This window comes from Lissotriton helveticus, chromosome 8 (genome assembly GCF_964261635.1).
Source record: "Lissotriton helveticus chromosome 8, aLisHel1.1, whole genome shotgun sequence".
NCBI lineage: Eukaryota > Metazoa > Chordata > Amphibia > Caudata > Salamandridae > Lissotriton > Lissotriton helveticus.
The window spans coordinates 4,573,366-4,600,727 of record NC_136069.1 but is presented as its reverse complement, the minus strand read 5'-3'; the positions used below and the strand labels follow the sequence as shown (position 1 = coordinate 4,600,727).

Below are 27,362 nucleotides of genomic sequence, written 5' to 3'. Positions count from 1 at the left end.
GGGCTCGGATGATTGCACTTTGTTTTTCTTCTGGAGAAGTCTTTGTCGTCATAGGTGACTCCTCCTCTCGGTGTTAGTGCGCATGGGCATCGGCTCCATCCTTAGATTGTTTTGCCATAGTAGGGTTAGATGGAGTAGTGTAGTGTAGTACATAAAGATATGCCCATGTAAATGTATCTAAATAAGATAATGTTGGGACAGACACAGGTTTCCGGGGAGGCCGGGAGGGCATGTACCACTCTGCAGCCCTCTATGCCAAGAACAGATGCATACTGGTAAGTAGCATATTCCGTTCGAGGCATATGGGCTGCAGATGGTACATTTATGAATAGATTGTACAGCAGTTACCTCCCTAGCGGTGGTCACCAGTGTCTGTCGCAACTGTCTGAAATAGAGTTTTTAATACAGCTTGGCCCACTCTGGCTTGTTGTGCAGCCTGTACATCAACACAGTAGTGCTTTGTGAATGTATGTGGTGTAGACCAAGTTGCTGCTCTACATATGTCATCTAGGGGAATGTTCCCTAAGAATGCCATAGATGCTCCTAGTTTTCTTGTGGAATGAGCTCTAGGAGGAACAGTTAATGTTCTCTTTGCTTTAATGTAACATATTTGTATACATCTTACAATCCATCTTGCGATGCCTGCTTTAGAGATAGGATTGCCCTTATGTGTTGGGGAAAATGCTACAAATAGTTGTTTAGTTTTCCTGAAGTCTTGTGTTCTTTCTATGTAGTATGAAATGGCTCTTTTAACATCTAGTGTATGTAGAGCCCTTTCTGCCACCGTCTGTGGCTTTGGAAAGAAGACTGGTAATTCCACTGGCTGATTGATGTGGAATGCTGAAATTACTTTAGGCAAGAACTTTGGGTTTGTTCTAAGAACCACTTTATTCTGGTGTATCTGTAGGAATGGTTCTTGTATTGTTAATGCCTGTAACTCGCTTACTCTTCTGAGTGAGGTAATGGCTATAAGGAATGCCACCTTCCATGTAAGGAATTGTATTTCGCACCTATGCATAGGTTCGAAGGGTGGCCCCATTAGTCTGGTGAGTACTACGTTGAGGTTCCAGACTGGGGAAGGTGGTAATCTTGGTGGAATGACTCTTTTAAGACCTTCCATGAATGCTTTTATCGCTGGTACTCTGAACAGTGATATGCGCTGCCTATTTTGTAGGTATGCTGCTATAGCTGCTAGATGTACTCTGATAGATGTGTACGCTAGATTACATTGCTGTAAGTGTAACAAGTAGCAAATAATCTCCCTTGTTGATACGTCTAGAGGGTTGATATTGTTATTAGTGCAGTGTATAGCAAACCTCTTCCACTTAGCTGCATAGCATGCTCTGGTGGTTGGACGTCTCGCTTGTTTGATTATTTCCATGCAATTTGGGGGGAGATCTAAGTACCCAAATTCTAGGATTTCAGGAGCCAGATCGCTAAGTTCAATTGAGTTGGATCTGGGTGCATTATCTCTCCATGGTTCTGTGTAAGGTGCATGGGTAGAATTCTTAGCTTTTGATGTGGCACTTGTGAGAGTTGCAGGAGCGTGGTGAACCACGGCTGTCTTGCCCACGTGGGTGCTACTAGTATCATGGTCATTGAATGTTGTTGCAGTTTCCTGACCACTAATGGGATTAGTGGGAGAGGGGGAAAAGCGTATGCAAATTTGTTGGACCAATTTATCCATAACGCATTGCCCTGCGACAGGTGATGTGGGTACCTGGACGCGAAGCTTTGGCATTTTGCGTTCTGATGAGTGGCAAATAGGTCTATCTCTGGTTGTCCCCATCTTTGGAAGAATGGCTGCAGTATTTGTTGGTGCAGTTCCCATTCGTGTATTTGTTCCGACTGTCTGCTTAAGATGTCTGCTATCTGGTTTTGAACTCCTGGTAGGTGTTCGGCTAACAGATAGATGTTTTGAGGAATGGCCCATCTCCAAATCTCCTGTGCTAGTCTGGATAATTGGAGAGAGTGCGTCCCCCCCTGTTTTTGAATATAATACATTGCTGTCATGTTGTCTGTTCTGATCAGGACTGCTTTGTGGATAACATGTATCTGAAAGGCTTTCAATGCTAGAAACACTGCCAGTAGTTCTAGATAGTTGATGTGCAGTGTTTTTTCCTGCACACCCCACCTTCCTTGTACTGTGTATTTGTCCATATGTGCTCCCCATCCGGTGAGCGATGCGTCTGCTGTTATTGTCACCTGTGGAATTGGCTCTAGGAACGACCGCCCCTTGGTAATGTTTGTTCTGTTCCACCACTTCAGAGAGCGGTGTGTGCGGTCGTCTACCAACACCAGATCCGTAATCTGTCCTTGAGCCTGATTCCACTGTGTCGCTAAGCATTCTTGTAGCGGACGCATTTGTAGTTTTGCATATGGTATTAGCAGTATGCAGGATGACATCATACCTAGTAGCTGCATGAACACTCTTGCTGTTAGTGAGTGTTGTGGCTGAAATCTCTGAATGATTGTAAGCATTGCTTGGACTCTTATTGGGTTGGGGTACACTTTGGCTTTTTCTGTGTCTATGGTAGCCCCCAGATATTGTTGAACTTTGTTTGGTTGTAGGTGTGACTTTGTGTAGTTCACCGTGAACCCTAGCTGGTGTAGTAGCTGAATTGTCTTTTGTGTGTGTTGCAGACACTCCTCTTGCGACCTGGCTTTTATTAGCCAGTCGTCCAAGTATGGGAAGACATGAATTTGTTGTCTTCTTAGGTGAGCTGCTACCACTGCCAGGCATTTTGTGAACACCCTTGGTGCCGTCGTGACACCAAATGGGAGGACTTTGAACTGATAATGTTGTCCTTCTACCACAAACCTGAGGTATTTCCTGTGGGCTTTGTGAATAGGGATATGAAAGTAAGCGTCTTTTAGATCCAGTGTAGAAAGAAAGTCCCCTTTCTTCAGTAAAGGAAGTACTTGTTGGAGCGTGACCATGTGGAAATGTTCCGAATTTATGTATGCGTTGAGAGGTCTTAGGTCCAGTATTGGCCTTAGAGACCCGTCCTTTTTGGGGATTAGGAAGTATAGGGAGTATACTCCTGTTCCCTGTTGGTGCTGTGGAACCTTCTCTATGGCATGCTTTTCTAGCAGTGATATTACTTCCTGTTTTAACAGTGTCAGGTGATCTTGTTTCATTGGACGCTGTTTGGGGGGGATGTTTGGTGGGGTAGCTGTGAGTTCTAGGCAATAACCATGTTGGATAATTTGTCTTACCCACTTGTCTGATGTGATGTTTTCCCAGACAGGTAGGAACTGTGATAGGCGTCCCCCTACCGGTGTTATATGGTCTGGGGGAAGCTCTATGAAGTCACTGTTTTGGGGTTGGAGAGTTGCGGTTGTTGTTGTTTCCGCGACCTCTACCCTTGTTGTTGTTACCTCTGTATCCACCTCTAGAATTACCTCTGGGTGATGTAGGTGTAAAAGAGGTTTGCTGTTGGTTTGTACCTGTACTTTTGGATCCTCCTCTATAGGTGGATCTACGAAAGGAACCTCTTTGTGTCGGCTGCTGCAATGCTCCCATTGATTTAGCCGTTTCTGTATCCTTTTTCATTTTTTCTAGGGCCTCATCTGTCCCTGTGCCAAAAAGTGTTTTCCCATCAAAAGGTTGATTAAGTAACGAGGTTTGTACCTCTTGTTTGAATCCTGACACTCTGAGCCATGCATGTCTCCTTAGCATGATGCTTGTATTTGTCGACCTTGCCGCAGTTTCTGCCGCGTCTAGGGCGCACTTTATTGAAGTGTTAGTAATTAACTTCCCTTCTTGTATAAGTTGATCAGCTCTCTTTTGATGTTCTTTAGGGAGATGTTTGATGAGTGTTTCTAATTCATCATAATGCGCTCTGTCATACCTTGCAAGCAGTGCTTGCGTATTAGCTATGCGCCAACTGTTTGCCGCTTGAGATGCTACTCTCTTGCCAGAGGCATCTATTAGTTTAGACTCTTTGTCAGGAGGTGGCGCTTCTCCCGTAGATAAAGAGTTTGCTCTCTTGCGAGCGTTTGTGACCACTAGTGAGTCTAGAGGAATTTGTCCCTTAATGTATATTGGGTCTTTTGGAGCTGCCCTATATTTTTTATCAATTCTTGGGTTCAATACCCTAGCCCTCACTGGGTCTTTGAATATCTCTGATGTATGACTGAGAAGGCCTTTTAGCATTGGTAGTGTTCCTGATGTTCTTTGTGCAGTAGGTAGTGTCTCTAATAAGAAGTCCTGTACTAGAGGTTCTGTATGTAGGTCTACCTTATGAAATGTTGCTGCTCTAGTAATGAGTTGTGCAAACCCAGTATTGTCATCAGGAGGTGAAGGTTTTGAGGGATATGACTCAAGGTCGGTATCATTACCTGATCCCACATTATACTCCTCCCATGGGTCTGCCTCCTCTGGGATTGTGTCCTCATCATCCCCAGGGTGTCCCCCCTCCCCTGTGTCACTTTCTCCATCTGTTGTAGGTGTAGATGGACGTGTGGGAGGAATATCTGGCCTATTGTGAGGAATAGGCGAAGATGGTGTGTGAGGTTTGGGAGAAGGGGGAGGAGTTGTATTCGTCCCCATTGTTCTCTTCTTTGGATGAGCCTTGTCGTCCAAATGTTCATGTTTCCTCTTTTTAGGTAGCTCTGTGACTACCTTGCCAGTCTTTGGGTCAATAAACAAAGTCTTTTGTTTAGGATCCGTTCCGTGTTCCTGTGTCGGTACCGCAGTTTTCGGTTCCGAAAGGTGTCTTTTCTTTGAAATGTCCATTTGTGTTTTCGGTGCCGAAGTTTTGTTCGGATCCGATTTCTTCGGTATCGAAGATGTCCCCGGTGTCGAGGGTGTTTTCGGCGCCGAAGCGTGCTTCGGTGTCGACATGGACTGCTTCGACTTCGAGCTTTCCTTGACCTGGTGCTTCGGTGTCGATGTGGTTGGTTTATCGGAACCGGAACCACTATGATGGGGGACCGAGTGTTTCGGTTTCTGTTTCGTTGCCGGGCTCGAAGGCGGGGCGTTGGAAACTTTTTTCGGTTGTCTGACCGGGCTCGAGGGCGGGGTCGACACCGTGCGGGGTCTGTTTCTCGGTAAAGGGACGTCGTCACTCACGGTTTGTTGGACGTCGATCTCCTCGACGTCGGACTCGTCCGCTTCTGACCCCGCCTCGTCCGCCTCTTCTTCCTCCTCTTCTGGTTGCTGGTCCTCGAACAGCTCCGGGATTGCTTGTGACTGCATTCTCGATACCTCGTGTCTTCGGGCTCGACGGTTTCTAATCGTCGACTTTGACGAGAACGCTGCACAGGCCTCACAGTCCCTGGATTCGTGTTCAGGGGACAAGCAGAGGTTGCACACTTCGTGTAGGTCCTTGTGTGGGAACTTAGCACCACACGTTGGACATTTTTTGAATGGAGTCCTTTCCATGGACCCCGGGCTGGACTACGTCGAGTTTCTCGTAGTCGTCGTCCTTCGAATCGCGTCGGTATGGAGTGAAGTCGCGTTCGATAACGATACCGTCGATTTGGAAAGGAATACGCGCCGGTTATAACCTTCTTTGTTGAAGTCGGTCCGGAGCGCTTCGATCCTCATCCGAACCCGATGGCGGAAAAAAACAATCTAAGGATGGAGCCGATGCCCATGCGCACTAACACCGAGAGGAGGAGTCACCTATGACGACAAAGACTTCTCCAGAAGAAAAACAAAGTGCAATCATCCGAGCCCAACACCAGATGGCGATCTATTCATAAATGTACCATCTGCAGCCCATATGCCTCGAACATGACCTTCCGACACTTACTACACGCTAGACTGTGCCTTTCAACACTTACAGCGCACTGGACGGTGCCTTCCAACACTTACTGCAAACCGGACATTGCCTTCTGACACTTACTAAACGGGAGACTGTGCCTTCCGACACTTCCTACATGCTAGATTGTGCCTTACAACACTTACTGCACACTGGACATTGCCTTCCGACACTTACTACACACTAGACTGTGCCTTCCGACACTTACTAAGCGCTGGACATTGCCTTACGATACTTACTATGCGCTGGATATTGCCTTCCGACACTTTCTGCGCACTGGACACTGCCTTCTGACACTTACTGCATGCTGGACATTGCGTTCCGACACTTACTACACGCTAGACTGTGCCTTCCGACACTTACTACACGCTGGACTGTGCCTTCCAACACTTACTGCGCACTATACATTGCCTTCCGACACTTACTACACACTAGACTGTGCCTTCCAACACTTACTATGCGCTGGACATTGCCTTCCAACACTTACTGCGCACTGGACATTGCCTTCCAACACTTACTGCGCACTGGACATTGCCTTCCGACACTTACTAGACGCTAGACTGTGCCTTTCAACACTTACTGCGCACTGGACATTGCCTTCCAACACTTACTGCGCACTGGACATTGCCTTCCAACACTTAATATGCGCTGGACATTGCCTTCTGACACTTACTACGCTCTGGACATTGCCTTCCGACACTTACTGAGCACTGGACGGTGCCTTCCGACACTTATTAGACACTAGCCTGTGCCTTTCAACACTTACTGCGCACTGGACATTGCCTTCCGAAACTTACTGCGCACTGGACATTGCCTCCCGACACTTACTGCGCTCTGGACATTGCCTTCCGACACTTATTACGCGCTGGACATTACCTTCCGACACTTACTATGCTCTGCACATTGCCTTCCGACACTTACTATGCGCTGCACATTGCTTTCCGACACTTACTATGCGCTGGACATTGCCTTCCGATACTTGTTGGCACTGAACATTGCCTTCTGACACTTACTGCGCACTGGACATTGCCTTCCAACACTTACTGCGCACTGGACATTGCCTTCCGACACTTAAAACATGCTGGAAATGACCTTCCGACACTTACTACACGCTAGACTGTGCCTTCCAACACTTACAGCGCACTGGACGGTGCCTTCCAACACTTACTGCAAACCGGACATTGCCTTCTGACACTTACTAAACGGGAGACTGTGCCTTCTGACACTTCCTACACGCTAGATTGTGCCTTACAACACTTCCGACATTTACTACGCGCTGGACATTGCCTTCTGATACTTACTATACGCTGGATATTGCTTTCCGAAACTTACTGCGCACTGGACATTGCCCTCCGACACTTACTGCGCTCTGGACATTGCCTTCCGACACTTACTACGCGCTGGACATTACCTTCCGACACTTACTATGCGCTGCACATTGCTTTCCGACACTTACTATGCGCTAGACATTGCCTTCCGACACTTGTTGCGCACTGAACATTGCCTTCCAACACTTACTGCGCACTGGACATTGCCTTCTGACACTTACTGCGCACTGGACATTGCCTTCCAACACTTACTGCGCACTGGACATTGCCTTCTGACACTTACTGCGCACTGGACATTGCCTTCCGAATACTTACTACGTGCTGGACATTGCCTTCCGACACTTAAAACATGCTGGAAATGACCTTCCGACACTTACTACACGCTAGACTGTGCCTTCCAACACTTACAGCGGACTGGACGGTGCCTTCCAACACTTACTGCCCTATATTTTTTATCAATTCTTGGGTTCAATACCCTAGCCCTCACTGGGTCTTTGAATATCTCTGATGTATGACTGAGAAGGCCTTTTAGCATTGGTAGTGTTCCTGATGTTCTTTGTGCAGTAGGTAGTGTCTCTAATAAGAAGTCCTGTACTAGAGGTTCTGTATGTAGGTCTACCTTATGAAATGTTGCTGCTCTAGTAATGAGTTGTGCAAACCCAGTATTGTCATCAGGAGGTGAAGGTTTTGAGGGATATGACTCAAGGTCGGTATCATTACCTGATCCCACATTATACTCCTCCCATGGGTCTGCCTCCTCTGGGATTGTGTCCTCATCATCCCCAGGGTGTCCCCCCTCCCCTGTGTCACTTTCTCCATCTGTTGTAGGTGTAGATGGACGTGTGGGAGGAATATCTGGCCTATTGTGAGGAATAGGCGAAGATGGTGTGTGAGGTTTGGGAGAAGGGGGAGGAGTTGTATTCGTCCCCATTGTTCTCTTCTTTGGATGAGCCTTGTCGTCCAAATGTTCATGTTTCCTCTTTTTAGGTAGCTCTGTGACTACCTTGCCAGTCTTTGGGTCAATAAACAAAGTCTTTTGTTTAGGATCCGTTCCGTGTTCCTGTGTCGGTACCGCAGTTTTCGGTTCCGAAAGGTGTCTTTTCTTTGAAATGTCCATTTGTGTTTTCGGTGCCGAAGTTTTGTTCGGATCCGATTTCTTCGGTATCGAAGATGTCCCCGGTGTCGAGGGTGTTTTCGGCGCCGAAGCGTGCTTCGGTGTCGACATGGACTGCTTCGACTTCGAGCTTTCCTTGACCTGGTGCTTCGGTGTCGATGTGGTTGGTTTATCGGAACCGGAACCACTATGATGGGGGACCGAGTGTTTCGGTTTCTGTTTCGTTGCCGGGCTCGAAGGCGGGGCGTTGGAAACTTTTTTCGGTTGTCTGACCGGGCTCGAGGGCGGGGTCGACACCGTGCGGGGTCTGTTTCTCGGTAAAGGGACGTCGTCACTCACGGTTTGTTGGACGTCGATCTCCTCGACGTCGGACTCGTCCGCTTCTGACCCCGCCTCGTCCGCCTCTTCTTCCTCCTCTTCTGGTTGCTGGTCCTCGAACAGCTCCGGGATTGCTTGTGACTGCATTCTCGATACCTCGTGTCTTCGGGCTCGACGGTTTCTAATCGTCGACTTTGACGAGAACGCTGCACAGGCCTCACAGTCCCTGGATTCGTGTTCAGGGGACAAGCAGAGGTTGCACACTTCGTGTAGGTCCTTGTGTGGGAACTTAGCACCACACGTTGGACATTTTTTGAATGGAGTCCTTTCCATGGACCCCGGGCTGGACTACGTCGAGTTTCTCGTAGTCGTCGTCCTTCGAATCGCGTCGGTATGGAGTGAAGTCGCGTTCGATAACGATACCGTCGATTTGGAAAGGAATACGCGCCGGTTATAACCTTCTTTGTTGAAGTCGGTCCGGAGCGCTTCGATCCTCATCCGAACCCGATGGCGGAAAAAAACAATCTAAGGATGGAGCCGATGCCCATGCGCACTAACACCGAGAGGAGGAGTCACCTATGACGACAAAGACTTCTCCAGAAGAAAAACAAAGTGCAATCATCCGAGCCCAACACCAGATGGCGATCTATTCATAAATGTACCATCTGCAGCCCATATGCCTCGAACATGACCTTCCGACACTTACTACACGCTAGACTGTGCCTTTCAACACTTACAGCGCACTGGACGGTGCCTTCCAACACTTACTGCAAACCGGACATTGCCTTCTGACACTTACTAAACGGGAGACTGTGCCTTCCGACACTTCCTACATGCTAGATTGTGCCTTACAACACTTACTGCACACTGGACATTGCCTTCCGACACTTACTACACACTAGACTGTGCCTTCCGACACTTACTAAGCGCTGGACATTGCCTTACGATACTTACTATGCGCTGGATATTGCCTTCCGACACTTTCTGCGCACTGGACACTGCCTTCTGACACTTACTGCATGCTGGACATTGCGTTCCGACACTTACTACACGCTAGACTGTGCCTTCCGACACTTACTACACGCTGGACTGTGCCTTCCAACACTTACTGCGCACTATACATTGCCTTCCGACACTTACTACACACTAGACTGTGCCTTCCAACACTTACTATGCGCTGGACATTGCCTTCCAACACTTACTGCGCACTGGACATTGCCTTCCAACACTTACTGCGCACTGGACATTGCCTTCCGACACTTGCTAGACTGTGCCTTTCAACACTTACTGCGCACTGGACATTGCCTTCCAACACTTACTGCGCACTGGACATTGCCTTCCAACACTTAATATGCGCTGGACATTGCCTTCTGACACTTACTACGCTCTGGACATTGCCTTCCGACACTTACTGAGCACTGGACGGTGCCTTCCGACACTTATTAGACACTAGCCTGTGCCTTTCAACACTTACTGCGCACTGGACATTGCCTTCCGAAACTTACTGCGCACTGGACATTGCCTCCCGACACTTACTGCGCTCTGGACATTGCCTTCCGACACTTATTACGCGCTGGACATTACCTTCCGACACTTACTATGCTCTGCACATTGCCTTCCGACACTTACTATGCGCTGCACATTGCTTTCCGACACTTACTATGCGCTGGACATTGCCTTCCGATACTTGTTGGCACTGAACATTGCCTTCTGACACTTACTGCGCACTGGACATTGCCTTCCAACACTTACTGCGCACTGGACATTGCCTTCCGACACTTAAAACATGCTGGAAATGACCTTCCGACACTTACTACACGCTAGACTGTGCCTTCCAACACTTACAGCGCACTGGACGGTGCCTTCCAACACTTACTGCAAACCGGACATTGCCTTCTGACACTTACTAAACGGGAGACTGTGCCTTCTGACACTTCCTACACGCTAGATTGTGCCTTACAACACTTCCGACATTTACTACGCGCTGGACATTGCCTTCTGATACTTACTATACGCTGGATATTGCTTTCCGAAACTTACTGCGCACTGGACATTGCCCTCCGACACTTACTGCGCTCTGGACATTGCCTTCCGACACTTACTACGCGCTGGACATTACCTTCCGACACTTACTATGCGCTGCACATTGCTTTCCGACACTTACTATGCGCTAGACATTGCCTTCCGACACTTGTTGCGCACTGAACATTGCCTTCCAACACTTACTGCGCACTGGACATTGCCTTCTGACACTTACTGCGCACTGGACATTGCCTTCCAACACTTACTGCGCACTGGACATTGCCTTCTGACACTTACTGCGCACTGGACATTGCCTTCCGAATACTTACTACGTGCTGGACATTGCCTTCCGACACTTAAAACATGCTGGAAATGACCTTCCGACACTTACTACACGCTAGACTGTGCCTTCCAACACTTACAGCGGACTGGACGGTGCCTTCCAACACTTACTGCAAACCGGACATTGCCTTCTGACACTTACTAAACAGGAGACTGTGCCTTCCGACACTTCCTACACGCTAGATTGTGCCTTACAACACTTACTGCACACTGGACATTGCCTTCCGACACTTACTACACACTAGACTGTGCCTTCCGACACTTACTACGCGCTGGACATTGCCTTCGGATACTTACTATGCGCTGGATATTGCCTTCCGACACTTTCTGCGCACTGGACACTGCCTTCTGACACTTACTACATGCTGGACATTGCGTTCCGACACTTACTACACACTAGACTGTGCCTTCCGACACTTACTACACGCTAGACTGTGCCTTCCAACACTTACTGTGCACTATACATTGCCTTCCGACACTTACTACACACTAGACTGTGCCTTCCAACACTTACTGAGCGCTGGACATTGCCTTCTGACCCTTACTACGCTCTGGACATTGCCTTCCGACACTTACTGAGCACTGGACGGGGCCTTCCGACACTTACTAGACGCTAGACTGTGCCTTTCAACACTTACTGCGCACTGGACATTGCCTTCCGACACTTACTACGCGCTGGACATTACCTTCCGACACTTACTATGCGCTTCACATTGCCTTCCGACACTTACTATGCGCTGGACATTGCTTTCCGACACTTACTATGCGCTGGACATTGCCTTCCGACACTTGTTGCGCACTGAACATTGCCTTCAGACACTTACTACACGCTAGACTGTGCCTTCCAACACTTACTGCGCACTATACATTGCCTTCCGACACTTACTACACACTAGACTGTGCCTTCCAACACTTACTATGCGCTGGACATTGCCTTCCAACACTTACTGCGCACTGGACATTGCCTTCCGACACTTACTGCGCACTGGACATTGCCTTCCGAATATTTACTACGTGCTGGAAATTACCTTCCGACACTTACTACACGCTAGACTGTGTCTTCCAACACTTACAGCGCACTGGACATTGCCTTCCGACACTTACTACGCGCTGGACATTGCCTCCCGACACTTACTGCGCGCTGGAAACTGCCTTCCGACACTTACTACGCGCTGGACATTGCCTTTCTGACACTTACTACGTGCTGGACATTGCCTTCCGACACTTACTGCGCACTGGACATTGCCTTCCGACACTTACTGCGCACTTGACATTGCCTTCCGACACTTACTACGCTCTGGACATTGCCTTCCGACACTTACTACGCTCTGGACATTGCCTTCCGACACTTACTACACGCTAGACTGTGCCTTCCAACACTTACTAAGCACTGGACATTGCCTTCTGACACTTACTGCGCACTGGACATTGCCTTCCGACACTTCCTACGCACTTGATGGTGCCTTCCAACACTTCCTGTGCACTGGGTGTGCCATCCAACACTTAATGCGCAATAGCAGTGCCTTCCAACACTTACTGCGCACTGGCTGCGCCTTCCAACACTTACTGCGCACTGGCTGCGCCTTCCAGCACTTACTGCACAATAGCGGTGCCTTCCAACACTTCCTGCGCAGTGAGAGGTGCATTCCTACACTCACTGTGTACTGGGCGGTGCCTTCCAGCACTCACTGTGCACTGGGCAGTGCCTTCCAGCACTCACTGCAAGCTGGGCTGTGCCTTCCAGCACTCACTGTGTACTGCGCAGTCACTTCCAGCACTCACTGTGTACTGCACAGTCACTTCCAGCACTCACTGTGCCTTGGGCGGTGCCTTCCAACACTCACTGTGCCTTGGGCGGTGGCCTTCCAGCACTCACTGTGTATCGGGCGGTGCCTTCCAGCACTCACTGTGCCTTGGGCGGTGGCCTTCCAGCATTACTGCTCGTTGGGCGGTGGCCTTCCAGCATTACTGCTCGTTGGGCGGTGCCAGTCTGTTTCTACCTTTTAAGGGATGGAGGGGGGTGGAGGGGTCGAACAGTGACCCGCGCAGGTCTGTGCACACACTTACCTCTTCAGGTTCACCATCGCCCAGGGGATGCCGGTCGGTGTGTTGAACGCTGGGAGGAGTTTTGCTGCAAGCTGCACCGCCTTATCCTTGAACACCTAAACCAAACAAAGAAGGATCAACATTACTAGGGAGGCGGAGCTACAGGCCCCAAATATGTTTATGCAAATTAAGCAAAGGACAGTATACCTAAATCATTGAGGACAGACAGACAGACATCCCCTGTGCCTTTTCCGTAGAGAAAGGCTGACCACACACAGACATAATTTCTGACACTGCGGGGGCAGTGCTATGACCCACGCTTTCCCTTGTGGGGGAAGGGCCGCTCTGGTGCCCGGCTTTGACCCCGCCCTCTTCCCACTCTCTCACCACATGTTGGACATTGAAGCTTTAAGAAGCAGTACTGAGAGAGGGGCTTTGGCTCGGCCCATATGCTGCCGCCTGGAGTACAGATTGTGATTGGTTAGAAGTCCTGTGCTTCCGCCTCCACGGCACTTTTTGCCTTGTGCCATGGGTTATGCTGAATGCAGCAGGGCGGAGCTGGGTTTGATGACAAGCCAATGATCAGGGCTACAGGTCTGATTATGTCAGGCGCGATCGGCCAATGATCAGGGCTACAGGTCTGATTATGTCAGGCGCGATCGGCCAATGATCAGGGCTACAGGTCTGATTATGTCAGGCGCGATCGGCCAATGATCAGGGCTACAGGTCTGACCATGTCATGTGCGATTGGTCCCATCTGTTTATTATTAAAAGTTATGACAAAGGCTGTAGGTCCCAGGTATTTATTGTGAAAAGTGTGTACAGAAGGCGAGAGGCATTTAAGGGGGGGGGGTTGGTACAGTATGCCACAGCTGTAGAGGGGTCTTTTGTTACATGGAATCTCAAAGATTGCTGCAGTAGGAGAGGGCTCTGGTGCTGGCTGCCCCCCTTCTGACAAACCATGAAGTTTAAGATGCGTACACTAATAACCCTTCTTCGGCATCTTGGGTGTGGTTGCGTATTGTTTTGCCAACTGAAATTGTGAATATATTTTTAATGTTATGCCTGAATGCCCAGTGACTGCTTGGGTCTCAGAGGGATGCAATGACAGGGTGGGCTGCGAGTGCCTCTAGCCCATCAGTGGTGTCTTATATTCAGGTCCCTAAATTACATTGACTTATCCTGTCAATCAACAACCTCTTGCAGCCTTGAGAAAGCCCTGGTCCTACTGATCACACAGGGCGAAACACGTGCCGGCTGCTGCAGTCTCTACAATGTAATCCAAATAACACACTGGAAAAATGAGGATGTAACCGACAAGTTTGTTTGAGATGAAAATACGAAAATAATATTAAAATCTCTTCCAGACATAATACAAACTGAACTGGACTCTTTGTTGACTACCATAGCACGTGCCAATCAAGGAGGAATAAATGCTCAATTGTTTTACGCACAGCTAACAAGTGAGGCTGGAAAGGTGCAGTGCCCCGAGTGAATCTCCTCCACCCATCTAAACTTACATTTGGGCAATTCCATCCAGGATCAGGATCCCTGGACCTTCTGCGGCATTAGGAACGCTGACATTGTGGATATATCTTTCATTTTATGCCGGCATGCCCTATGACTGCTTGAGTCTCAGAGGGATGCAATGACAGGGCTGGCTGAGAGTGTCTCTAGCCCATTCCTGGAGGTCTGAAGGTGACCTGAGGATCAGGGTAGTAGGTGTGCTCCACTGAGGGTCTCAGACATTCTCAGGGGTTTGAGAGCCTACTACAAGGGCCTACTGACACCAGAGGATTTCTAAGGACTAGCTAAGGGAGTGTAAGGAGCAACTAAGGGAGTGTAAGTGCCAGCTAAGGGGGTGTAAGGGCCAGCTAAGGGAGTGTAAGGGCCAGCTAAGGGAGTGTAAGGGCCAGCTAAGGGAGTGTAAGGGCCAGCTAAGGGAGTGTAAGGGCCAGCTAAGGGAGTGTAAGGGCCAGCTAAGGGAGTGTAAGGGCCAGCTAAGGGGGCGTAAGGGAGTGAAGGGAACAGCTAAGGGAGTGTACGACCAGCTAAGGGAGTGCAAGGGCCAGCTAAGGAAGTGAAGGGAACAGCTAAGGGGGTGTAAGGAACAGCTAAGGAAGTGAAGGGAACAGCTAAGGGAGTGTAAGACCAGCTAAGGGAGTCCAAGACCAGCTAAGGGAGTGTAAGGGCCAGCTAAGGGAGTGCAAGACCAGCTAAGGGATTGTAAAGGCCAGCTAGTGGAGTGTAAGGAACAGCTAGAGGAGTGTAAGGGCCATTTAAGGGAGTGTAAGGAGCAGCTAAGGGAGTGCAAGGGCCAGCTAAGGAAGTGCAAGGGCCAGCTAAGGGAGTGAAGGGAACAGCTAAGGGAGTGTAAGACCAGCTAAGGGAGTCCAAGACCAGCTAAGGGAGTGTAAGACCAGCTAAGGGAGTGTAAGGGCCAGTTAAGGGAGTGTAAGGGCCAGTTAAGGGGGTGTAAGGGCCAGCTAAGGGGGTGTAAGGGCCAGCTAAGGGGGTGTAAGGAACAGCTAAGGTGGTGTAAGAAACAGCTAAGGGGGTGTAAGAAACAGCTAAGGGGGTGTAAGAAACAGCAAAGGGGGGTGTAAGAAACAGCTAAGGGGGTGTAAGAAACAGCTACGGGGGTGTAAGGACCAGGTAAGGGAGTGTAAGAGCCAGCTAAGGGAGTGTAAGGGCCATTTAAGGGAGTGTAAGGACCAGCTAAGGGGGTGTAAGGGCCATTTAAGGGAGCGTAAGGGCCAGCTAAGGGGTGTAAGGGCCAGCTAAGGGGGCGTAAGGGCCAGCTAAGGGGGTGTAAGGAACAGCTAAGGGGGTGTAAGGAACAGCTAAGGGGGTGTAAGGAACAGCTAAGGGGTGTAAAGACCAGCTAAGGGAGTGTAAGAGCCAGCTAAGGGAGTGTAAGAGCCAGCTAAGGGAGTGTAAGAGCCAGCTAAGGGAGTGTAAGTGCCAGCTAAATGGGTGTAAGGACCAGCTAAGGAAGCGTAAGGGCCAGCTAAAGGGGTGTAAGAAGCAGCTAAAGGAGTGTAAGAAGCAGCTAAGGGAGGGTAAGGGCCAGCTAAGGGAGGGTAAGGGCCAGCTAAGGGAGTCTAAGGACCAGCTAAGGGAGTGTAAGGACCAGCTAAGGGAGTGTAAGGACCAGCTAAGGGAGTGTAAGGACCAGCTAAGGGAGTGTAAGGACCAGCTAAGGGAGTGTAAGGGCCATTTAAGGGAGTGTAAGGGCCATTTAAGGGAGTGTAAGGGCCAGCTAAAGGGGTGTAAGGAACAGCTAAGGGGGTGTAAGGAACAGCTAAGGGGGTGTAAGGAACAGCTAAGGGGGTGTAAGGAACAGCTAAGGGGGTGTAAGGAACAGCTAAGGGGGTGTAAGGAACAGCTAAGGGAGTGTAAGGACCAGGTAAGGGAGTGTAAGGACCAGGTAAGGGAGTGTAAGGACCAGCTAAGGGAGTGTAAGGGCCAGGTAAGGGAGTGTAAGAGCCAGCTAAGGGAGTGTAAGGGCCAGCTAAGGGAGTGTAAGGGCCAGCTAAGGGAGTGTAAGGGCCAGCTAAGGGAGTGTAAGGGCCAGCTAAGGGAGTGTAAGGGCCAGCTAAAGGGGTGTAAGGAACAGCTAAGGAAGTGTAAGGAACAGCAATGGAAGTATAAGGATCAGCTAAGGGATTGTAAGGGCCAGCTAAGGGAGTGAAGGAAACAGCTAAGGGAGTGTAAGACCAGCTAAGGGGGTGTAAGAACCAGGTAAGGGAGTGTAAGTGCCAGCTAAGGGGGTGTAAGGAACAGCTAAGGGGGTGTAAGGAACAGCTAAGGGAGCATAAGGAGCAGCTAAGGGAGCATAAGGGCCAGCTAAGGGAGTGTAGGGAACAGCTAAGGGAGTGTAGGGAACAGCTAAGGGAGTGTAAGATCAGCTAAGGGAGTGTAGGGAACAACTAAGGGAGTGCAAGACCAGCTAAGGGGGTGTAAGGAACAGCTAAGAGGGTGTAAGGACCAGCTAAGGGAGTGTAAGGACAGCTAAGGGAGTGTAAGGGCCAGCTAAGGGAGTGTAGGGAACAGCTAAGGGAGTGTAGGGAACAGCTAAGGGAGTGTAGGGAACAGCTAAGGGAGTGTAGGGAACAGCTAAGGGAGTGTAGGGAACAGCTAAGGGAGTGAAGGAAACAGCTAAGGGAGTGTAAGACCAGCTAAGGGGGTGTAAGTGCCAGCTAAGGGGGTGTACGGAGCAGGTAAGGGAGTGTAAGTGCCAGCTAAGGGGGTGTAAGAACCAGGTAAGGGAGTGCAAGTGCCAGCTAAGGGGGTGTAAGGAACAGCTAAGGGGGTGTAAGGAACAGCTAAGGGAGCGTAAGGAACAGCTAAGGGAGCGTAAGGAGCAGCTAAGGGAGCATAAGGAGCAGCTAAGGGAGCATAAGGGCCAGCTAAGGGAGTGTAGGGAACAGCTAAGGGAGTGTAAGATCAGCTAAGGGAGTGTAGGGAACAGCTAAGGGAGTGTAGGGAACAGCTAAGGGAGTGCAAGACCAGCTAAGGGAGTGTAAGGACAGCTAAGGGAGTGTAAGGGCCAGCTAAGGGAGTGTAGGGAACAGCTAAGGGAGTGTAGGGAACAGCTAAGGGAGTGTAGGGAACAGCTAAGGGAGTGTAGGGAACAGCTAAGGGAGTGCAAGACCAGCTAAGGGAGTGTAAGGGCCAGATAAGAGAGTGTAAGGAGCAGTTAAGGGAGTGTAATGGCCAGCTAAGGGAGTGTAAGGACCAGCTAAGGGAGTGCAAGACCAGCTAAGGGAGTGTAAGGGCCAGATAAGGGAGTGTAAGGAGCAGTTAAGGGAGTGTAAGGAGCAGTTAAGGGAGTATAAGTGCCACCTAAGGGAATGTAAGGAGCAGCTAAGGGGGTTTAAGGGCCAGCTAAGGGAATGTAAGGAGCAGCTAAGGGGGTGTAAGGGCCAGCTAAGGGGGGTGTAAGGAACAGCTAAGGGGGTGTAACGAACAGCTAAGGGAGTGTAAGGGCCAGCTAAGGGAGTGTAAGGGCCAGCTAAGGGAGTGTAAGGGCCAGCTAGGGTGACTGAGAGTGGGCTGAGATTCTCAGTGTGTGCTGGTGGTTGCTGGGCACCCGTGAGTCTGTGAAGGCAGAGGGAACGGTGGGGGTGAGTCATTGTGTTGAGGGTCTTGGAGGGTTGACTCCGGATGGTTAACCTGAGGGTCTTGAGGAGTCTCCCCAGGGGACAGCCGGGAGTATGTAAAGACAGAACAACAATATTTGTGGAGTCTCTGGACCAGTCGGGCTGTCTGAGGGGAACGGAGGTCTCTGCTGCTATTGAAGGATCATCTCAATAAATGTAGGGCATGGACGGTGTTAAGCTGATGCGCGAGTCAGAGTGCAGGCTGAGGGCCCCTGGCGGCCCGCTAGCCGCGTGTGAAGGGACGCTTAGAGTCTATGACAATCTCGTAGGGTCAGGTCACCAGCTCTGGGAGTCTGAATCTAGCCTGAAGCCTGGCGGCTGTATCATGTTCAAACCTACGCATGGGCGGAGGTCAGCTATGCGGAACTCGGCGAAGTGTTAAAGAAACTCAGCCGCGCTACGTGAAGTTCCAGGAGCGGTGGAGTGCGTTAGGGTCATGGCGCTTGCAGTGATTTTGAGCGCTGGGTGTTTGTCCTGCAGTGTAAATTCTTCGCTAACGGCACCATGTGCAGAGCAAGGGAGCGCAGCTTTCTTTCTGCTGCTCGAATAGATTTTCTACTCGAACAGTAGCTTTCTCAACGCAAACGGAAGGTTTCTCAAAGCAAACAGGTTTCTCAACGCGGACAGAAGGTTTCTCAACGCGAATAGAAGGTTTCTATACGCGAGCGGAAGGTTTCTCAACGCGAGCGGAAGGTTTCTCAACGCGGACAGAAGGTTTCTCAACGTGAACGGAAGGTTTCTCAATGCGAGCGGTTGCGACCTGCCATGACCACTCGCAGTGAGAAATCTGCCCGCATTATTGAAATCTCCCCGGGAGTTTGATTTTCCTCACTCACCAACTTGACCTTGGTGAGCGCGGGCGAGAAAAAATCTCGCCAGGAGGTGGATTTTCCTCGCTAGCCAACTTGGCATTGACGAGCGCAAGTGAGTAAAACCCCCCACCCGGAATTCTGCATGCTCCGCGGAGTGCGGAAAACTCTGCTAACGCGGGGGAAACAGAGTGCGGAAAACACCGCTAATGTGGGGGCTTGGAAGCGTCTGAGCCTAGAGGGCTTTAGGTGGTCCTGAACATCTGGGGTGGCTGGGGGGGGGGGGTTGTGGTTGGTATGTGTGATGGCAGACAAAGGGGTTCAGACTGCCACTGAGACATGTCCAGAGGCTCCTGGAAGTGTTAGACTGGGAGCCCAAGCGCCAGGGGTGTGGAAGAGGCAGCTGGGTGGATCTGGCAGACCGCCAAGGGCCGCAGATGCTAAGGGGACAGGCTTTGGCGGTGACTAACATCCAGGGGGGTCACTGAACCTCTCTGAGGGAGAGTGTTGGGGTTTAAGGGCTCCTTCCTGCCCTGTGTGCAGGACCCGCACATGTCCAAGGTTGGTAAATTCTGGTGGCACAAAGTGGCACTAACTTAGTAGAACAGCAGAAAAATGTTGTTCAGAAGGAAGGAAGACAGGGAGTGCTCCAGCAGAAAAATATTCTTTTTCTGGCACACCGAACGTCCTTGCAGTGTTCCCGGTGAGGGAGATTCATTTCCATCTCATAATCCTACTTTGGCATTAAAGACAGAGCTTGACAGGGGATGTCACGAGCCATGGCGGCAGAGTCGTGGTGCTTCTCAAACTGAGCCGGCTGATGCGAAGGTGGGACTGCGCCCCAACCAATGTGTGAACCAAAAACACAACCACAATGAAGTGCATGGCTGTATGTGAGGGACTGAGAAGCAAACATCAGAAGAAGGCCTGAAAACATGAAAGAAAACCCCGTGACGTGATGATGATGTCACGAGCTGACGGAATCCTGGGGGCTACTGGGGAGGAAGGACCCCTGAGGGGGGCATCTACTCAATCCGGCGTCTCAGGGGTCTGAAAGGGTCTGAAGGGGTCTGAAGGGGTCCCAAGGGGTCTGAAGGGGTCCCAAGGGGTCTGAAGGGGTCTGAAGGGGTCCCAAAGGGTCTGAAGGGGTCTGAAGGGGTCCCAAGGGGTCTGAAGGGGTCTGAAGGGGTCCCAAAGGGTCTGAAGAGGTTTGAAGGGGTCCCAATGGGTCCTAAGGGGTCTGAAGGGGTCCCAAGGGGTCCTAAGGGGTCTGAATGGGTCCCAAGGGGTCTGAAGGGGTCTGAAGGGGTCTGAAGGGGTCTGAAGGGGTCCCAAGGGGTCCTAAGGGGTCTAAAGGGGTCTAAAGGGGTCTGAAGAGGTCTGAAGGGGTCCCAAGGGAACTGAAGGGGTCCCAAGGGTCTGAAGAGGTTTGAAGGGGTCCCAATGGGTCCTAAGGGGTCTGAAGGGGTCCTAAGGGGTCTGAAGGGGTCCCAAGGGGTCTGAAGGGGTCCCAAGGGGTCTGAAGGGGTTTGAAGGGGTCTGAAGGGGTTTGAAGGGGTCTGAAGGGGTTTGAAGGGGTCTGAAGGGGTCCCAAGGGGTCCTAAGGGGTCTAAAGGGGTCCCAAGTAGTCTGAAGGGGTCTGAAGAGGTCTGAAGGGGTCCCAAGGGGTCTGAAGGGGTCCCAGGGGTCTGAAGGGGTCCCAGGGGTCTGAAGGGGTCTCAAGGAGTCCCAATGGGTCTGAAGAGGTCTGAAGGGGTCCCAAGGAGTCTGAAGGGGTCCTAAGGGGTCTGAAGGGGTCTGAAGAGGTCTGAAGGGGTCCCAAGGGGTCTGAAGGGGTCCCAAGGAGTCCAAAGGGGTCTGAAGAGGTCTGAAGAGGTCTGAAGGGGTCCCAAGGGGTCTGAAGGGGTCTGAAGGGGTCCTAAGGGGTCTGAAGGGGTCCTAAGGGGTCTGAAGGGGTCCCAAGGGGTCTGAAGGGGTCCCAAGGGGTCTGAAGGGGTCCCAAGGGGTCTGAAGGGGTCCCAAGGGGTCTGAAGGGGTCCCAAGGGGTCTGAAGGGGTCCCAAGGGGTCTGAAGGGGTCCCAAGGGGTCTGAAGGGGTCCCAAGGGGTCTGAAGGGGTCCCAAGGGGTCTGAAGGGGTCCCAAGGGGTCTGAAGGGGTCCCAAGGGGTCTGAAGGGGTCCCAAGGGGTCCCAAGGGGTCTGAAGGATTCCCAATGGGTCTGAAAGAGTCCCAAGGGGTCTGAAGGAGCCCCAAGGAGTCTGAAGGGGTCTGAAGGGGTGCCAAGGGGTCTGAAGGGGTCCCAAGTGGTCTGATGGGGTCCCAAGGGGTCCCAAGGGTCTGGAGGGGTCCCAAGGGGTCTGAAGGGGTCCCAAGGGGTCTGGAGAAGTCCCAATGGGTCTGAAGAAGTCCCAATGGGTCTGAAGAAGTCCCAATGGGTCTGAAGAAGTCCCAAGGAGTCTGAAGGGGTCTGAAGGGGTGCCAAGGGGTCTGAAGGGGTCCCAAGTGGTCTGATGGGGTCCCAAGGGGTCCCAAGGGTCTGGAGGGGTCTGGAGGGGTCCCAAGGGGTCTGAAGGGGTCCCAAGGGGTCTGGAGAAGTCCCAATGGGTCTGAAGAAGTCCCAATGGGTCTGAAGAAGTCCCAATGGGTCTGAAGAAGTCCCAAGGGGTCTGAAGGGGTCCCAAGGGGTCTGAAGGGGTCCCAAGGGGCCTGAAGGGGTCCCAAGGGGTCTGAAGGGGTCCCAAGGGGCCTGAAGGGGTCCCAAGGTGTCTGAAGGGGTGCCAAGGGGTCTGAAGGGGTGCCAAGGGGTCTGAAGGGGTCCCAAGCGGTCTGAAGGGGTCCCAAGTGGTCTTATGGGGTCCCAAGGGGTCTGATGGGGTCCCAAGGGGTCCCAGGGGTCTGAAGGGGTCTGGAGGGGTCTGGATGGGTCTGAAGGAGTCCCAAGGGGTCTGAAGGGGTCCCAAGGGGTCTGAAGGGGTCCCAAGGGGTCTGAAGGGGTCCCAAGGGGTCTGAAGGGGTCCCAATGGGTCTGAAGGGGTCCCAAGGGGTCTGAAGGAGCCCCAAGGAGTCTGAAGGGGTCTGAAGGGGACTGAAGGGGTGCCAAGGGGTCTGAAGGGGTCCCAAGTGGTCTGATGGGGTCCCAAGGGGTCCCAAGGGTCTGGAGGGGTCTGGAGGGGTCCCAAGGGGTCTGAAGGGGTCCCAAGGGGTCTGGAGAAGTCCCAATGGGTCTGAAGAAGTCCCAATGGGTCTGAAGAAGTCCCAATGGGTCTGAAAGAGTCCCAAGGGGTCTGAAGGAGCCCCAAGGAGTCTGAAGGGGTCTGAAGGGGTGCCAAGGGGTCTGAAGGGGTCCCAAGTGGTCTGATGGGGTCCCAAGGGGTCCCAAGGGTCTGGAGGGGTCTGGAGGGGTCCCAAGGGGTCTGAAGGGGTCCCAAGGGGTCTGGAGAAGTCCCAATGGGTCTGAAGAAGTCCCAATGGGTCTGAAGAAGTCCCAATGGGTCTGAAGAAGTCCCAAGGGGTCTGAAGGGGTCCCAAGGGGTCTGAAGGGGTCCCAAGGGGCCTGAAGGGGTCCCAAGGGGTCTGAAGGGGTCCCAAGGGGCCTGAAGGGGTCCCAAGGTGTCTGAAGGGGTGCCAAGGGGTCCCAGGGGTCTGAAGGGGTCTGGAGGGGTCTGGATGGGTCTGAAGGAGTCCCAAGGGGTCTGAAGGGGTCCCAAGGGGTCTGAAGGGGTCCCAAGGGGTCTGAAGGGGTCCCAAGGGGTCTGAAGGGGTCCCAAGGGGTCTGAAGGGGTCCCAAGGGGTCTGAAGGAGCCCCAAGGGGTCTGAAGGAGCCCCAAGGAGTCTGAAGGGGTCTGAAGGGGACTGAAGGGGTGCCAAGGGGTCTGAAGGGGTCCCAAGTGGTCTGATGGGGTCCCAAGGGTCTGGAGGGGTCTGGAGGGGTCCCAAGGGGTCTGAAGGGGTCCCAAGGGGTCTGGAGAAGTCCCAATGGGTCTGAAGAAGTCCCAATGGGTCTGAAGAAGTCCCAATGGGTCTGAAGAAGTCCCAAGGGGTCTGAAGGGGTCCCAAGGGGCCTGAAGGGGTCCCAAGGGGTCTGAAGGGGTCCCAAGGGGCCTGAAGGGGTCCCAAGGTGTCTGAAGGGGTGCCAAGGGGTCTGAAGGGGTGCCAAGGGGTCTGAAGGGGTGCCAAGGGGTCTGAAGGGGTGCCAAGGGGTCTGAAGGGGTGCCAAGGGGTCTGAAGGGGTCCCAAGCGGTCTGAAGGGGTCCCAAGTGGTCTTATGGGGTCCCAAGGGGTCTGATGGGGTCCCAAGGGGTCCCAGGGGTCTGAAGGGGTCTGGAGGGGTCTGGATGGGTCTGAAGGAGTCCCAAGGGGTCTGAAGGGGTCCCAAGGGGTCTGAAGGGGTCCCAAGGGGTCTGAAGGGGTCCCAAGGGGTCTGAAGGGGTCCCAAGGGGTCTGAAGGGGTCCCAAGGGGTCTGAAGGGGTCCCAAGGGGTCTGAAGGGGTCCCAAGGGGTCTGAAGGAGTCCTAAGGGGCCTGAAGGGGTCCCAAGGGGCCTGAAGGGGGCCTGAAGGGGTCCCAAGGGGTCTGAAGGGGTCCCAAGGGGTCTGAAGGGGTGCCAAAGGGTCTGAAGGGGTCCCAAGCGGTCTGAAGGGGTCCCAAGTGGTCTGATGGGGTCCCAAGGGGTCTGATGGGGTCCCAAGGGGTCTCAAGGGGTCCCCAGGGGTCTGAAGGGATCTGGAGGGTCTGGAGGGGTCTGAAGGGGTCTGAAGGGGTCCCGAGGGGTCTGAAGGAGTCCCAATGGGTCTGAAGAAGTCCCAATGGGTCTGAAGAAGTCCCAATGGGTCTGAAGGGGTCTGAAGGGGTCCCAAGGGGTCTGAAGGGGTCCCAAGTGGTCTGAAGGGGTCCCAAGGGGTCTGAAGGGGTCCCAATGGGTCTGAAGGGGTCCCAATGGGTCTGAAGGGGTCCCAAGGGGTCCCATGGGGTCCGAAGGGGTCCGAAGGGGTCCCAGGGGTCTGAAGGGGTCCCAGGGGTCTGAAGGGGTCCCAGGGGTCTGAATGGGGTCCCAAGGGGTCTGAAGGGGTCCCAGGGGTCTGACTGGGGTCCCAAGGGGTCTGAAGGAGTCCCAAGGGGTCTGAACGGGTCCCAAGGGGTCTGAAGGGGTCCTAAGGGGTCTGAAGGAGTCCCAAGGGGTCTGAAGGAGTCCCAAGGGGTCTGAAGGAGTCCCGAAGGGGTCTGAAGAGGTCTGAAGGGGTCCCAAGGGGTCTGAAAAGGTCCCAAGGGGTCTGAAGGGGTCCCAAGGGGTCTGAAGGGGTCCCAAGGGGTCTGAAGGGGTCCCAAGGGGTCTGAAGGGGTCCCAAGGGGTCTAAAGGGGTCCCAAGGGGTCCCAAGGGGTCTGAAGGGGTCCCAAGGGGTCTGAAGGGGTCCCAAGGGGTCTGAAGGGGTCCCAAGGGGTCTGAAGGGGTCCCAGGGGTCTGACTGGGGTCCCAAGGGGTCTGAAGGAGTCCCAAGGGGTCTGAAGGGGTCCCAAGGAGTCTGAAGGGGTCCTAAGGGGTCTGAAGGAGTCCCAAGGGGTCTGAAGGAGTCCCAAGGGGTCTGAAGGAGTCCCAAGGGGTCTGAAGAGGTCTGAAGGGGTCCCAAGGGGTCTGAAAAGGTCCCAAGGGGTCTGAAGGGGTCCCAGGGGTCTGAATGGGGTCCCAAGGGGTCTGAAGGGGTCCCAAGGGGTCTAAAGGGGTCCCAAGGGGTCTGAAGGGGTCTGGGGGGGTTCCCAAGGGGCGAGCAGTAACAACCCCAGGGAGAGGCCTCTACTTTTTTCCAGAGAACCCGAACCTTTAAGGCCGTTTGCCCCCTGAGTGGTAGATTGTAATAAAATGTGTCAGGAGCCATGTGAAGTGCTTTGTGTACCCTCTTAGCCTAATGTCATTAGAAGTGCCCCCTTCTCTGATTTAAAGTCTGCCAAGGTAGGCCCGAGGCCCGGTGGTTCCACCTGCCTCTCGTAACCATAACTGCACCCCCTACTGCTGGGGTGCCAGCCAGACCCGTGGCACCCCGAGGGTTCACACGAGGTGCCCCCTGGCACGTTCCTCGAGGCAAACGTCAATGAAGGAAGGGACTGGAGGGGATTCCCTTCTCTTGGGGCACCCCTTGGAGTAGCTGTGTGCTTTAGAAAAGGATCGATCGATCGATCCACTGATCGGCTCTTTAAGAACAGTGACTCTACATTACATAAGGGTCTCTTGGTGCTGAATATTAACTCAATGGTCCTCATTTTATCGACCTCGGAAGGATGAGAGGCTGAGTGGTCGCGCCAGGATTTGAACCTGTGGTCATGAGGTCGAACACAGACCCCTACAGTGGATGCTTTAGTCCAGTAAGGCACCAGACCCGGTTTGACGTGGAGTCTGAGGGCGGGTCAATGATTCAAGCTCCGTCTGGGCCACAGTGATCAATTTGTGAGTAATCCATTTATTGTTTTCGATTAATTAAAACCATTACAAAAATACACTCCAATAAAACATTTTTGGTTAGTTAGCCTTGTCAGTCAGGGCTCTTTTGAAATTCTTATATATTATAAAACTGCAGGAATGTTCGAGTAGAGCAGAGTTCCCAGAGTGACACTTTTTCTCTGAGCCTCCGGAGTCTGAGCACAGATTACTATTCGGAAACGTTTACGTTTTTTGTTGTTTTTGCACTCCCACAGGATGCCACCAGGTTTTGCTTGGATGCTACTAGTTCCAAGAACTTGACTAGCTTCCCATTCAAATAAGGGTCACTTGGGTTAAAGCAGGCAAGCACTGCTTGTCTCCGGTGTGAGAAGTTGGCCTGCTGGCATATGATGTCCACTAGTGATAGTGGTCACCTTGCACCAGTCCAAACAGCCCTTTAGAGGTGACAGATTGAAGACAACCTTATTTGAAAGCTATCCTAGTGCTAGCTGTGGAGAGCAGCATTCAGGCTAAGTCTTGAAGGAATGTAAAGCAGCTTGGTTTACCAGATTATAACCTCTTGAATGCCTAATTGAAAGGAGAACCACACAAGGTATATATAAAATATATGTATTTATTCTAAACACACCCTACTAGTCTCTTTATGAGGCTAGAAGTCAAAGCACATATGTTGCACTTAATATATCACTGTAAATTAGCACAATATATGTTGGGCCCTAGGGGCGAACCAAACCATATATTAAGAAAGTGGTATAAGAACCACGACTTGACTAGACACAAGGCCTAGAGCCTGTAGAACCGCTGGGGCCGCCAGGAACCACCCAAGGTAGTGACACAGGGGACCCACGAGGGACGTGTGCAGTGTGAGAACACAGCTGCGAATCGCCGTTAGCTTCTATGGGGAAAGACCCGGTTGGAAATTTTAAGATTAAGGACACTTAGGAGAGGACTTTGAACAAACCCATTAAGACTTAAGGGGTTCTAGGGCCAACACCCACGGGAGCGCCGGAGTACTCATGTAACCTCGCCTAGGGAAGCCGGGTGCATCGGTGTCCTTTGGTGTCGGGAATCGTCGTTGATTTCAATGGCGATCTGCAGCAACGTGCTGCTGCCATCGAGAAGAGAAGTGTCCGGTGTGATCCAAGCCTGGATCGAAGATGAGAGGAACCTGAAAGCAGAGGGGACATAGTCTGGGTCACTTGCCAGTGACCAGGGGCACGATAGTCGAATGCCCACCGATGTCGGGTGTTTCAGGTGTGATGAGGTGAAGCTGGACTCTGCAGCCACGAGGACCAGGAGGCGTCGACGACGACCAGGGGCTGGATTCGAGATGTCCCACGAAGGATGTTGAGTGCTGCGGTGTCGGTGGATTGGACCCAACAAGCCTTTGCAACAGCAACCCACGCAGGAAGAGAAAAGATGCTTCGGTGCGGACCAGCAAGGTCCGGGGGACTCACCAAGTGGTGGAGAGTCAGGGCATGTCTGGAGCAACCAGAGAAACCCAAAGAAAGTCAAAGTTGCTTTCTCAGGTACCTACCAGTCAATGGACCAGGGATCACGAAGGTACCTCGAGGGAAAACACAAAGGGCCGGCTCACTGGAACATTCGTGGAGCATAGGTCAGCAACCTTCAGTGGAAAAGGTGGTTGGGGTCTGGGCTACAAATCACCCAATGCACAGCCTCAAGGAGCGTCGAGAAGCTAATGCAAATGTGCACGGTGTCCAGGGGTTCCGGCTCCACGGTACCCACGAGGGCTACGGGTCTCAGCTTTGCTGGGGACTCAGGTCGGCCTCTGGGAAGTCTGGAAATCCACCTCCTGGGCTGCAAATACTTTGGAGTCTGATGGGAGCTTTGGAGATGCAAACCGGTCAGATGCGTCTGTGGTGCCTGCCAAGCAGGGGAGTAACTCCTTTACTCCAAGTGAGATTCTTCTGTCATCTAGTCGTGTAGATCGTTGAAGTTCCAGGATATCTGTAGCAGAGTTTCGTCCAGGTGTAATCTAAAGTCCTGTTGCCAGG

General features: G+C 52.1%; 1 protein-coding gene across 1 annotated transcript in view; it reads right to left on the bottom strand.

The window, feature by feature from the left end:
* Positions 1 to 27,362, bottom strand: part of MAN1A2 (mannosidase alpha class 1A member 2) — a 375,381-nt gene that overhangs the window by 145,138 nt on the left and 202,881 nt on the right. Inside the window, exon 7 of the mRNA XM_078656339.1 lies at positions 12,963 to 13,057. Within this exon, the coding sequence (XP_078512465.1) occupies positions 12,963 to 13,057 (95 nt within the window). The remainder of the gene's footprint in view (positions 1 to 12,962; positions 13,058 to 27,362) is intronic.